The 15,333-nt window shown below is 35.0% G+C and overlaps 1 protein-coding gene across 1 annotated transcript in view; it reads right to left on the bottom strand.

Annotated features, from left to right (window-relative positions):
* Positions 1-15,333, bottom strand: part of KIF6 (kinesin family member 6) — a gene marked incomplete at both ends in the record, with an annotated part of 112,417 nt that overhangs the window by 22,886 nt on the left and 74,198 nt on the right. The window contains 2 exons of the mRNA XM_009696759.1: positions 12,112-12,324; positions 14,401-14,542. Of these exons, the coding sequence (XP_009695061.1) occupies positions 12,112-12,324; positions 14,401-14,542 (355 nt within the window). The remainder of the gene's footprint in view (positions 1-12,111; positions 12,325-14,400; positions 14,543-15,333) is intronic.

Raw genomic sequence — 15,333 nt, 5'->3', positions numbered from 1 at the left:
CGGAAGAGATTCCCAGTTGAGAAGTGGAAAGACAGACATGATAGGCATCTTAGAAAAAACAGAAATCCTTTGTAAAACTAAATAAACGTGGAGAAAGAAAAAGCTGTTGATGGTCACATAAGCAGTAAGTGGTTTTATGTAACATCATGTTCAATATATAAGATAATTAAGTTTCAATGTCTCTGAAAAAATAACGAAAGTACTGTAATGATCCATTCCCCACTCTCATTAAATCCTTACAACTTACAAAATCTGCCTTTGATGTTGCAAGTGGAGACCTAGCTCCAAAAAAGCAAAATCTGAGCTTTACCTCCTAAAAATAACTCTATGTTCATATTTATAAACATTTAAGATGAGAAAAATCATAACACACAGGGCTTTATTATGGAATACCAATTGCTAGAGCTCACTTAACCTTAAACCTTACAGCATGTATCTGTATTTCTTCGTAACAAAGAATAGTCATCTGTTGTTGCTTATATAGATGTTTCTACAGTGCCTCAAACTTCTTAACACTTTCATTTTTTACTATTCATGAATCTCAGTGAGTTCAGTTCAAAGTCCTCACTCAGGCAAAACTCACAGTCACTGTGAATTCTGACAAAATGAAGCTCTTGGAAGCTGTATAGACAGAAGAATAGATTTTGACAAAAAACCCAAACCAACAAAAAAAAACCCAAACCGCAGAAGTTAGTTGAGTCTCCAATAAATTCACAGAATTAGTCTTGACAAAAAACCCAAACCAACAAAAAAAACCCAAACCCCAGAAGTTAGTTGAGTTTCCAATAAATTCACAGAATTAGTTTTCTTGGTAATTATTGTAATCACTGTTCTTTCAGAAAGAGTATTTTTGTTCTAGAAACTACTTTGAATTTTATTTGTTACTTTTTGTTCATTTCACAAGATTAAACAAGGAAATAAAACCGTGATCTTTAAGACAGTCAGAGATACCAAAATGTATAAAAACACATGACAAACAAAAAAATTACCACAATTTCATGCTACAAAATAAGTGCCTGAAGACAGACATGCCTTCATATTTACCACATAAATTGGAGCCTTAGCAATACATGTTTTATCTGGTGACTTGAAATAACCAGAAAATAACTTTGTTAAACTTATCAGAAGAAAAGCCCCATAAAATTGTTCAAAAGCATATGCTGACTGTTAACATTTGCTGAATTTATTTTGAAGGCTTTTTAAAATACCTAAATTTTAAGCAATGAAGTCTGATACTTCCTACTTGGTACTTAAACTTGGCAATAATGAAAAATTTATCATAGCAAATAATCACTCTATGTTATAGAAAATATTTAATGCTTAAGAAATTAGCAAAACAGCATGTCTTATTTTAAATATTAGTTACAAAACTTTAACAGTAGCAATAAAATATTCACTACATCTTACTAAGAGCTGGTAGAAATTTAGCTGGAGAGCAAATGGAATATATACTTTTTCCTGGACCTGTAACAGAAAATGTAGCACATAGTTTCTTTTCTGACTAATGAGAAAGATCAACAGTAAGTCTGAACAACGCCCTAAACACACCAGTGAGCTTTTTTACTGACTGAAAAGCAATAAAATGGGTACATCGGTTTGTTGACAAAAGATCTGTCAGGAGTACAATGCCAGGAGTCTATCCCCAGATATCCCAAAGCACTACTGGACACAGAAAAGACTCCAAGAAACATACAAGTTTGCTAAGCACTTCATTTTTCGGGAGGGTTGAGACCTGCCTTTTTCTAAACTGAAGGACAGAGAAGACATTCTGATGGAAAACCTCAGTCAATCCTTTCCATTAGGGAGCTTTCTGTGGGTTTTCCAACAACAGAAGGAAGGTTTTCCCCCAAATTATTACATAAATATAAAAAATAGCCAAGATAAATATTTTGAGAAGTCTTAATACAAGATGAAAATATTTAGCTTTCAGAATTGAGCAGCTGGTGTGTTATCATCACTACTTTCCTGCTATTCATAATCACCATCTGTTTATAGAACCATCTTTCACCTTTCATTTTAAAGTGAGCTTGTCAGCCCTTCAGTAGGAATGCTCTTTTTTGCACTTGCTTGCATAGTGCCTAGCAAAAAGTGATCTTAAACCCTGAATGGGATACATAGCAGGTAAATTCTTCACCAAACTCTCACAAAACCTCACAATTTCTCTATGAAAGATAAAGGAAATGGCTAAAAATTGTCAAAACATGATCCTAATAAAATCTTTTGTGAGAGCAAAATAATCCCTTTCAAGCCTATTGGCATATACAACTATTTGCAGTTCTTACTAAGATTTATTGTGTTATGTCACAATATTCACACTGTTTTCTGGTAACCAAACTGTTTATATTTCAGGAGAAAAACAAATCCAGCAGGAGGAAAAATGGTATCATACATCTCTTACACTGACAGAATTATGGTAGAAGCAAGCAGCAGTCTGAGATCTATTTCAAAATAAGACTGACTTGTACAGAAGAAGTGATATAATATGATAAAAGTGACATATAACAAAATGTTTATCACTCCAGCAACACATATGAAGTCTGATTTTTTCTTGTTTTTCTAGGTTCATTCATACTATGATTTATCCTGAAACAATTAATTTGTAAGAATTAACACCATCTCTTGAGAAACATTATATATTGTTTACATTTGAATTTGGACTTCACGTACAATACATCTACCAGATATGAATTATGAATAAAACTAAAGCTGCAGTAGAGACTTTATGATGGACAAAATTATTGTATTAAAAATAAAATCATTGAAGCATTTGTAAAGCTCAGGTTATTATGCCAATATCTTTGCATTTTCTGGAATGCTCATCTGAAACATAAATTAAATTCATTGCCAGAGAGTTATGTCTGTTTCAGATTTATGAAAGATATTATGATGCAATAAATAACAGCAGCTACTGAGTACGTTAGAGTGGTTTGCTCACTCTTACTCATGTAGTTATGGATTTATAATTTAGAGTGTTCTGTGATTAAGATGGGTACTGAAGAGTAAGTTCTCCCCCTTCTTGGTATAACAAACACTTCAACTAAGATAAAAGGTTCTGGTCTGTTCACTCCAAGCTCACTGTTTTATACAATCTGTAAAACCTCCCCAGTCATGGGAGCTGGCTTGCCAAAATGTCAGCAGCAGGCAGCCTTCCACTGCTTCCAGGCAGCCTATCTACCACTCCCTCCTAAAAGACGACTTTTGGGATCCACGAAAAACAAAGCTGCCAGCATGTAAACTGGTATAACTTTTAGCTGTAGAACTCGATGCTATGCAACCCAAAGTCATCAGTGAAACCTAGGGCATTACTAGGATGCTACATTTGTGCATTCCTCTGCTCTAATCGTCAAGGAGAACATCCTATTACAGGCTGTAATTATACACTGAAAAAAGCACAATAAAAACCACAGTGACAATCCACATGTCTAATTTCAATCGTTCTTATTTGGTCTTCCACTGGTATCAAATCTTGTGTTCGACAATATTTTACTAATGACATTATTTTGAATACGAGATCTGATATTTAAACAAGCAGTTAAATATATAACTGCTAAAAAAATATAATTTAACATTAAATTGACTCTTTACAACTTAGCATTTATTAGTAGTTGGAAAATATGATACAATGGTGCTGAAAGACCTACTTGTAAACCAAATCTGGGGTGTTAGGCTTTGTTTCTCTTTGTGTTTGTACAGTCATTACCATTAAAGGCTGCTATTTAGAGTTTCAGTCATACAGGAGGTGGGGAAAAGGGAGGATGTACAGGAAGGTAAATGCTACGAAATGTCAAGCCTTTGAAGATGTCTTATATTCACTCAGTTTCTTCTGAAAGAATGCACACATTCAATGCAGGATGGACTTAAAAAAAAATATTACAAGCATGCCTATATAGACAAGCAGAGTTGTAGAAGTAACTCATCCACCTTCCAAGACAGCCTGCCGTGGGACAAATTTGGTCCAGGAGTTGTTTTACTGCTGTGATGAGCTCAAGATAAAAATTCTTCTCTTAACACAGGTTATTACCTCTAGCTCTGCAGTGAAACAGTATGGCTGCACTTTTGCTTAAATCAGTGTCTGAATAGGAAAGACTAGAAACATGATTACCTGTATCTTTCAGTGCAGAAATGGCCCTAGATCATATGGGAAAAAATGGTACACCATACAGAGATAGCACTTCTATGAGATAACACATTTTTTACCATACATAGAAACAAACTTTGCCTGCACAAGACTGCCTATATTCTTATGATTCATCTATTTTTCATAAATTTAGCAGCATAAATTACTTTTCTGATGGACTAGGTAACAAGAGAGTAAGTCTGGAGAATTTATGATGCAGACTAACATGAAAATAACAGAATGAAATTATTCTATTTTTTATCACAGAATGGTAAAGATCTGTTTCTGGGCAAAAAATTGTTAAAGCTACACAAATATCAACTGCAAATTAAATAAAAGGCTCTAAATTAAACAATTTGTCTTTTAAGAAACTAATTATTGGCTAGGTTTCCCACAACTATTTCACTAAATTAAATATTTTTTTCCTATGTTTTCTTTTGATTTCCTAGTTTAACTGTTTTCAGGTCAAGGAAATGAGATAGCAAAATGGAAAACACATTAGAAACATGATTAGAGACATCAGAGACACTAGAAACACCATTTTATATCACATTGAAATAGGCTGATTGTAGAGTTGAGAGAACAGAATTTAAAAAAGAAAGCTTGCAAACTAACTAAACTGTTAAAATAGTTAACATACGATATAGCCTACATGCTGTAAATTGAAATCTTCGTAAATGATGTAAAGTATGCAAAGTGTTTAAATGATAAAGAATAGCTTTAATATTACACTAAAAGTTCTACTTGGGAGTAGAACCTTGGCTCAGGTCCAAGCCCTTTCACAGATCTTTAGCAAATCCTTAATGCCTATAGACAAGATGACATATGTATACAGTTCAGATATATTTTGAGAGGAATGGATAACTTTGTAATTATAAGTATTATTTGTGGGTTTGCAACATGTGAAAAATGAGGCTCCGTGCCAGACTGAGAATGATGCCTCACTTCTGCTTTCTTTCCAGCTAATGAAATGTCAGGATAGAATCAAAGTCGGGTCATCACCCAAACTTTTTCTGAAATATCAGTCCTTGCCAATGCAGAATGCACGAGATAAGGTTCAACAATGCAGTCGGTTTGGGCTGACACGCTGGTTGCTACTTTACTTTCAAAGAAAACTCATGTGTACGTACACACACAATTGTTTGCAGAAAGAGAGAGCATAGTATCAAAGCTGAGAATTTGCTAATGCTTCTGAGATTCTTATTTAAAGACTAAAGAATAAGTGGTGTTACATAAAAGATATACTAGTAATTTGTTGATAAAACATAGCTACTTTTTGCTAACATATTTCTGAGGTTATCAAAAGCTTTGTGTTACGAGGACACAGTTATATTTAGTTAATACTATTATGACTGTTACAGAATAAGTTTAGCCAACCTAGCTTTTTAATTATACTCTATTCTTTTAAATGTATTCCTTTGTCTGAATAACTTCACTTAGCCTCAGTTAGCAGGAGAAGGAATTCCAGGTCGCATACCGGAAGCTCATCCTGACCTGGTTGCTTGGCTACGGGGGGCCTGGAAGAAGATAAGGAGGAAACTTTGTCAGCAGAAGCTGCAAACCATCTAGATAAGGACAAGAAATGGCCCGTCAGGAGTTCGGAGGCAGAGAACCAAAGAGAAACAACTGAGCCCCCAGACCATGAACTACCGTTGGACCAAGAGGCACGTGGACAGCATGTGAAGAGACTGAGCATTGGGCCGAAAGTCGCGTGAAGTGTGCATGGAGAGGGAGTGCACAGATTGTAATGGTTTAAAAACCCAGGCTTTCTTTGTTTCGGGGTCCCTGCTCAGAGGCACCCAGCTCGAGCTGTCATTCTGCTGTACCATCCAAATGAATTAGCTATTTTTCTAAGATCGGATGTCTGAGACTCTGCTGCGGGAAACCTAGGGCAAAGAGATTTCTTTAACAATGACACCAAACCAAGTAAATTCTTCCTATAAAATGAGAAGGAGCATGATAAATAGGAAAAGTTGGAGGCAAAAGGATTTCCTCAGCAGCTGAGTAACTTGGAATGGAAAGAAACATGACAGAAGAGAATTCTACACAGAAACAGGAAGAGGTATAAGAAAGAAATTACCAAACAAATTCTCAACCTCTCATTTGTTTTAGGACATAAATTAGGAACAAACACAGACAGGCATTGCCATAAGGGAACAGATGCAAGGTCAATGTAGCCTAGTATCCTGTATGGTAAGTGGCAGCATGGCAGTGTTAGATAATTCTAAAGAATATGTGAAGCACCCACCATAAAAATCCATAATATAAATTTCTGTAGGATTCATCCCAATTTTTTGTCACTGGACTGGTACAAAACATGAAGAAGGAGTTTTAATGTACTCTCTTTCAATAGTCTTTAGTATTTTTTTAAAGCAGTATTTTATGCCTAGCTCCTGACTACTCAGTTTCATCAATAGCCTCTTGCGTGAGATCTCATTGTGCCTTTTAACAACCTGATTATGTGAATTACTTCTTAAGTCTTTTCCTGAATCACACGTTTAAAAAACTGCAGAGCTTAAGAAGGGATTTTTCCTTTGCAGAAACCAGGATAACTAGAACTCTTTAAGATTTCAATTTCTAATTTTTTCAGCTTTCTGTTCTTAGACATAGTTCTGTTTTTTTCACATGTACCTAGCTCATGATATACAACTCTTGTATATTAATTTGTTCTTTCTAACTTCTCTCCTGCTTATTGTCTATAATAATTTCTTTCCCATTCCTGCATGCAATCTCCTCTACAATAGTTAAGAGTCATAGTCCCACTAAAGTTTTAGAGTACTCGAACAAAATAACAACTCGAACTGCTAGTTCAGTTACTAAGCAATTTTAGAGGATAATTGGTAACCTTAAATAGTTTAAGAAATCTATTCACATTAGGACACTAGCCAAATCTAAGTTTCTACTTGCCAGCTGTCCCGTCAGAATTCTGAGCTGAAGATTCTCTTCTTTCAGTTAAAAAAATCCTCACAAAATGCATAAAAAACAGTATACAGAAATGTAAGTCACGAATATGCAAAAGTGATACATGATAATCTAGGATGAGGCGTGTTCTTCTTTACTAACAAAAACATAAGCATTTCTAGAACCTACTGACACCAACAAATCTTTTTATTTGAACAATTCAATTAGAAAATAAAGAAAACATGTAACTATGCAACAAAAATCTGTCTACAGTTACTGGAAGTTGATTTATGTGTATTTTGAAAATAACGATTTGCAAGAATATTGTTATTTATTGTCATAAATAACCAGCTCAGATGATGTAAGGAAAGATAACTGCAATGCTTAATAGTTATCCCTTTTCAGTTAATCACTATAAAAACTCCTTTACTTACAGAATCCATGTTAATTGGTCAATATGATTTGCACTGATTTGCTGTTTCTATAAAGGTTTAAGCCCAAATTTAAATCCTGTAGTATATTTATATGGATAAAGTGAAACATACCCCTAACATCTTGTAAAATCAGGTTCTAGGAATGGTTTTAGGCAGCTCTGAAAATCTAGTATGCAGAAGAATATGTTTTCCAAAACATTGACAGTAAATATTACTTATAAGTCCATATCTTCTAAAATTCACTCTTCTGGAATCTAATGATTTGAATATTCAATCTCATCTTTTAAGGTGCATGATTCAGTATTTGTAACTTTTGAGGTTGAGAACAGAAGTTTCTGAAATTTCTTTAACAGCAATATTAATTGAAGAGTGCAAGATGATATTAGAAGAATTAAATGGGAGTCCTGACAAGGTCTATGGTAATTCCTAACTCCTAAGAACATTTCATACTTTTGCAATGTTCCCTATGAAACTTCTTTCCCATTCTTTTACAAGCCTCCCCAGCCAGCTGACAATTTCATTGCTGCGGTAGGCTGTCAAAAACTTAACATGATGAGAAAGCTTTTCAAATCCATACAGAAATTTGAAGATTAAAAGGAAAAGCTTAAGTCAGAATATGCATTTGGTGGATAACAGAGTATTAAAAGTACATATTTGCAAATAACTTATTTTGCCATGTAAGTTGATTGTTATGATTTTCACCAGATGATGTTCTTTCAGGACATTTTGCTTCATTGTTCGAACAAATGGGATTAATCAAGTCTAAAGCATACAAATGTATTCAGGTTTGAGTCCAACAGGAAAGAGAGCTATATCCTAGCCATTAGCAAACAGAGCTAAGAGCTTTTGGCTGTCCAGGAATGTACCAATGTATCTTTGCACTGTCATCGCTTTATAATAAAATAGAAAAATAGGAATAACAACTTGAGGTTTTATGGTACTGTGCAGCTAAGGATCTCAAAACACTAACTTGCCTACAAAGAAAGTGCAATGCTTCATATGGATACAGTCTTTTTCTTGAAGTGATACTGAAGAGAGTTGTGGTCAATGGAGCTAAATCCAGTTGGCGGCTGATCACTAGCAGTGTTCCCCAGGGCTCAGTTTTGGGGCGAGTGCTGTTCAACATCTTCATAGATGATCTGGATGTGGGGTCTGAGGGCACCCTCAGTGAATTTGCAGATGACACCAAGTTGGGTGGGAGTGTTGATCTGCTGGAGGGTAGGAAGGCTCTGCAGAGGGACCTGACAGGCTGGATAGATGGGCTGAGACCAACGACATGAGGTTCAACAAGAACAAGTGTTGGGTCCTAAACCTCGGCCACAATAACCCCATGCAGCATTACAGGCTGGGGAAGAGTGGTTGGAAAGTGGTCAAGTGGAAAAAGACCTGGGCGTGCTGGTTGACAGCCGGCTGACCTTTGGCCAGCAGGGTGCCTAGGTAGCCAAGAAGGCCAATGGCATCCTGGTTTGTATCAGAAACAGTGTGGCCAGCAGGACCAGGGCAGTGATCATCCTCCTCTACTCCGCTCTGGTGATGCTGCACCTTGAGTGCTGTGTCCATTTCTGGGTCCCTCATTTCAAGAGAGACCTTGAGGTGCTGAAGTGAGTCCAGATAAGGACAACGGAGGTGTGAAGGGTCTGGAGGATAAGTCTGATATGAGGGAGCTGGGGTTGTTTAGCCTGGAGAAATGGAGGCTGAGAGGAGACCTGAACGCTCTCTACAACGACCTGAAAGAAGGTTGTAGTGAAGTTGGGGTCAGCCTCTTCTCCCAGGCAACCAGTGACAGGACAAGAGGGCATAGTCTGATACTGTGCCACGGGAAGTTCAGGCTAGAAATGAGGAGGCATGTCTTCACAGAACAGGTCATTAGGCATTGGAATGGGCTGCCAGGGAGGTGGTGGAGTCACCATCCCTGGAGGTGTTTAAGAAAAGACTGGACGTGGCACTTAGTGCCATGGTCTAGTTGACATGGTGGTGTTAGGGCAAAGGTTGGACACGATGATCCCAGAGGTCTCTTCCAACCTAATCAATTCTGTGATTCTCTGATCTGTAATTTATAGGTTGTTTTGTTTTGTTTTGTTTTTTTGTTTGTTTTGGGTTTTTTTTTGTTTTATCATGACATAGGCTGCTTGTCCTATTACTAGCTGTCTTTTTACTGCCTTTGACTCTCAGAACTTTTCTCTTTTTTTTTTTTCTTGAGTCCTCTGGCCTTATTCTAGCTATTACTTCATGTTCTTAAATATTTTTTTTTATTTTTCCTAAGTTTTGGGTCATTATCCATTCTGGTATTTTATATATTATTTTAAAATCTCAAATATAATTAAAAAATTTCAAATTGTCAAATATAATTTTAGAGACTACAGAAAAGCTCTAGTACTTCTAAGTCTAACTTTGATTAAAATTCTTCTCCCGTAGCAAAACTTTACATCTGATATGATAGCTTTATGTGTACTATGTATAAGCATACAGTGAGACTTTTTTCAACATTTTCTGATCAACTGTCTGCATATGTTTATAAGTGTTATACAGTGAATTTTTCTCAAACATGTCTCTTGGTACCATGGAGAATCAAACTGTGAAACCCTACAAGCTGATTCAAAAAATATATAAACTCCAGCCTACAAGAACTTTTTAATATAAATGTTAGTTACAATATCAAGATAAATATTGAAGCTTTTTACTTTCAGAACTTTAAGAAATAAAATAAAAGAAAGAGGAAAAATAAAACTATTTATATATTAGGTAGAAAATACTGTCATTTTCAGAGACACGGAGGCACGAAACAGCCTGGATGCTCAGTTATACTCTTACAGAGACAATTTGTCTCCTGAGGTTGGGTTTAAGGCATACTGACAAGGCCGTACGTGCTGTATTAACAGTGTTTCTACTCTTCTTTACATCTGCCATTCTAAGTCTTCCCTGATGCAAGCATTTTAACAAATAATGTTTTAAAGTATTATCATTAAAACTGCTATACATTACAGAAGATTCTAAGTCCAAATGCTACCAACTTTACTGGACTAGATTTGTATCAGAATGTTAGGCCACTCTAAAGGAATGCAGTGATATATGGCCACCTAAAATAGTCCAAAAAAACCTTTTTATTTATCTGTAGCACTCAAGCAATATGACTGAAAAGTTTAGAAATAAATTAACTAAAAGTAAACCTAATGGAGGACTTTGATTTTCACATTTAGCATCTTGGTTATTGAGGACTTCATTGTTGTCATGTCCACATGGAGTGACACAAAATATCAGAACCTGACCAAAACTGATTGAAAAGAGTACTGGAAAGAAGGGAGTAGGTTTCCACCTACTTTCAGAATGAGAATACCGTATAATGTACAATCCAGTCATATAAAAAAAGTCTTATCTGAAAACATACTACCTTCTCATCCCAGACAGATGTCCATTTAAGACACATTATCTGAACAGGATGGGAATCAATTACATTTGCTTTTACTTATTGATTAACCAAAGACAATACTTCATCATTATGGCAGATTCCCTGTGCCAACCATTTGTCTCAAATAGTTCTTTTTTTCCATGATCAGTATTTGATATGCTCACCTATTAAATTTTACAAAACAGCTCAATTAGAATAAAGTATGAATAACAATACACTGGCTTTACTATAAGAGGTATAAACCTTTTATCAGCTACCTACAGACAAATAGTACTTACCTGCTGATGAAGGCATAGCACATGGTAAAATGGTGTTGAGTGTGTTAGCTATCCTAAATGAATGCGTTATTTATGAATTCAGGTCTAACTTGTTTGCAAATTATGTAAATTATTAAACTACTTGAGAAACAATTAAAATACATGTTTTTAAAATACATTAGCATATGAATTTTTACTTTGTTCACACTTACTATGGTCTTGCTTCAGAAAGGTACCATTTCACTGAAGCTGCTCACAAGAACAAAAATGGAGCTATTTGTCATTTCTGGAACTATGGTCTCAGTTCACTTAAAAGCATTCATTTTTTTTACCAATAGAAATAATCACTATGATTTATTAAAAACGCTAAATAAAGCCCAGATATCTAAAGTGTATAATATAAAAAAAATCTTAAAGATAATCACAAAAAGTTTTGTGTTTACAATCTGGTATCAGAGTCAGAAACATAATTAATGAAATTTCATCTTATTTGAATGTAAGATTTCTCTTCTAGGCTGGAATATTAAAAAAAAAGAAAGAAAAAAAAATGTGTTTATTGGTGTTTAATTATACTGTGCAATTAATAATGCCTGCACAAGAATTCTCTCTGTATCTGCAGTTCCGGTTTAGATTTGTTTTTTTCTTAAAGGTATTTTCAAATCTTCCAGGGGAAAAATATTATTTCCTAGTATTTTTTAATAAATTATGTTCAAAAAATCCTTTTCTGAGAGTTTACTCAAAGATTCAAGAGCCTGCAACTGAATTTATACTCTGCTTTTGTAGGACTGTTCAACAGAGTATTTACATCAGATTGTAAAAGCCATCAGCACTTTGAGAAGGCTAAAAATTTAAATCCCTGCATTTGTGGATATAGAATTAGCACAACATGGCTGATATTGAAAATAAAATTTTCCTGTTCTGGTACACATTTGAATGATATGCTGTAAATCATATTGTAATAGTCCAATAACTGCTCACTTCATTAATTACACTAACCTGTTTGTCTGGAAAGTAAAGGTAGTCTGTGAACTGAGGAGCTGAAATCTTTTGCCTCTTTCAGACTAAAGCAGCTAGATGGGCTCTGACTTTCTTCCAAGTTTATAGAAAGAGACTTCTCCAAGACTGTAGGACCAGCAGAGGCAGCATTAAGCTGGAAAAGAGCATCTTGTGCTTTCTTTTTTTCTTTTTTTAGCATATTTACCAGAATATCTGCAAGATACATTAAGGAAATCATTAAGGATCTTTTTTTTTATTGAGTAAGTATCACCTTTGTTTATCCCTAAGTCTTTTTTTTCCAAGTGTAACAATTCACATTATGGAAGCCTATATGTGAATATGAATTTGGAGTTGGGTGTATTCTTTGTAATTATATTCATCCACCTTAGTTTTTTCAAACAGCAGATTCATTGTTACTAAACAGTAACAAATTCACACATTGACCATAATTGTTGATCCCATTCAATCAACGCCTGACAAAAGTATTTACAAACAGGAATGAAAACTCTAGTATCCCAGTGCCATTGTGTGACATTCCCTTTTTTATGTTTTAAATTCTGTAGTAATCAAAATTTCCAAACAAAAGAAAAAAACCCTTAACTTACAGGTAGTCTGGCAAGAATGTCAGATCTGTAAGCTTTTCACAATAGAAGCGTTTCCTAAAACGTAGAACAGGTCATTAGGAAATTTCTTCCAATAACACTATGTATTTACTGGAAGTATATTTAGTATAAATACATTTTGCCTAACAGCTTATAGAGAGCTTAAAACAAAAATTCTATGTGCATTCAGCCAAAACCATGGGAGTCCCTGTGATATGTTTTTTGATATGTTATTCATTTTAATTCTAATTAATCTTCTAAATGAATAGCAGAAAATCTAAGTAGTCTTTGGGGACTGGACTAGATAGTAATAATAAAACACTTTACAATTCAGTTGTTATGATAGCTCCTAGCTGCTATAGGCACGAAGGACCTCATAGTTTATTGTCTAAACAGCTTCCATACTTCCCACCACTTCATCACTTTAGACATGTTATTAATTTTCTAATGATGATGTACAGTCACTTAGCGGCTGCAGACTCTGTAAATCAGTGTTGTGTTCAAAGTCTTAATTATATTCTTCCTATATAACTCTAAAATGAATTTACACAAGTTTCTTCCTTGTACTTCTGCAAACAAAGCTGTATATATCTATCAAGCACAAATGCATTACCAATCTCATGTTAATGAAATTATTTATTTCAGGAAGAAATGTTTCTGGGAATCCAGATCTTAAAATTGACAGGAAAATTGAAGATTTTTTTAAAAGGAATGATAAGTCAGTGTTATAGTTAAATTTATTTGAAAGTGCACCTTGCAAAATGAACATCTTGTCTTCTGTGACAGAGCAGAAATAGAGAGGCTTTCCTGCCACCTCAATTCAGACTGGCAGCATGCTACACCCCAGTGTAAAATGCCATTCTCATTTGACATATAAAATTGACCTGGAATAGTTCAGCACAACTGAGTTTCCTTTTTACTAATAACTGTGAAGGAATCTCTGTTACCTATAAACTCAAAACAAAACCAAAACAATTTTTTTCAGTTCTCTCCCATATTCAAATCTTACCCACCAAGTAGTCACAGAGTTAGGGACACAGTGATGCTGTGGTCTGCCCACAGTTCTGTCAACCTCCTAAAAATAACTCCTATCCATCGAGCAACAGTAAAGCTACCCGTGTTTCCTGTGAGGCAGTGAAATGGACAAAGCACATCTGAGCAGTTCAGTATTTTAATATGCAAAAAGCTTTAGGTTTAATATAAATTTAAAGTTGCATGTAAAAAGTACAAGTTTTATATTTATTCTAAAGGCAAATCGCCCAATAGTCCCCAAAGTAGCACTTCATTTGGCTAAAAATAGCACTTACAGGAAATTCTATTCTTTGTAAGGTAATAAATTGGTCTTTATATAGGATCAGACTTTCTCATTCTAAAAAAATGGTTTAATTTGCTTGAGGAGAGTGTTTTAGGCGTGGTCTAATCCACAGTATTTGGGTCTTGGCTGGACCATTCTAAAGCTAAGTGGTGCTTGTATCCAGGATTTTGGTTTAGGTCACAACTGAAATAGAAGCAGGTGCAAAGCAGGAGTCCTACCACATAAAAGTTGGGAATGGAGTAATTGCTTAAATACAGTGGGGTCAGTAGAGAGAATTTCCTTCCATACAGCTAATGCCTATCTCACACACACAAAACCCATTGTAGCTAGATAAGCTGAAACCCAAATATTATTTTTCCTCACAAAGGATACTGATTTCATTGTCTCTTTGCTGCAGAAGTTCTTTCAGTTTTTTCAATTCTTCTTCTCCTGCTTCTTTGTTAGTGCCTTTTTCTTCAGAGGTGCGTTGTGAGAGCAGTTTTGTATCAGAAATCTTTGAATGATTCATTAGTTGCTATCAGGAGAAACAAAAAAAAAAGCACACTCTTTTAACTTTACCTCCAGCTACGCATTCATTCTACTTTGAGACCGCCTAGCTGTGGTAGAAAAGGTAAGGCCTTTCTAGACTCTTGACAGAACAAAATCATGCCACCAGTTGACTGTCAAATTATATGTGTTGTGTCAAGCATGGGACAAGTTGTATTTGTTGTTCCTCACTCCCAAGCATTTACTTTATTCTTTCTACACATAAATTCCAGTGTTCTCTAGTATCACAGAGCTTTCAGTATTAAAAATATAACTAAAATCTAATTACTTAAAGACAATAAATTAAGATCAGGAATGTATACATTATTATATTGGAAAACTATATTCCAAAATACAGAAAAGTATATATTATCTTCTATTGCTTTCCTATTAATTTCACTTGTTCTTCCTAGTTTAAGTGTATCTTGTTTGCTAAATGATTTAGAAGGGCTTACAACACCATCATAAGAGTTAGCGTAACAGATTCAGGGATATGGTGGTTTTATTCTTTATTTTTATACCTTTCAACATAGTTTGTCCAAAATAAAACCTCCACAGTGCTGGGAATAGAGAGGGATACATCTATCCATATACAAATAACTTGTTTGTGTTAATTCCAACAACTTCCAGTGCTCTCTTACAATTTACTGCTTGCTGAGATCCTTGCTGGGTTTTGCATAAAATGCTGCTGAATTTATCCAACTAAATTTCAAATTTCTATCAGTCCTCCATGAACTTAGCAGTTCAATTGTTTTACCCTTTTCCAATGCCTTTCAACTG

Source organism: Cariama cristata, unplaced genomic scaffold (assembly GCF_000690535.1).
Source record: "Cariama cristata isolate BGI_N322 unplaced genomic scaffold, ASM69053v1 scaffold363, whole genome shotgun sequence".
Taxonomy (NCBI): domain Eukaryota; kingdom Metazoa; phylum Chordata; class Aves; order Cariamiformes; family Cariamidae; genus Cariama; species Cariama cristata.
The sequence above is the reverse complement of the archived record's forward strand: the minus strand, read 5'-3'. Positions and strand labels throughout refer to the sequence as shown.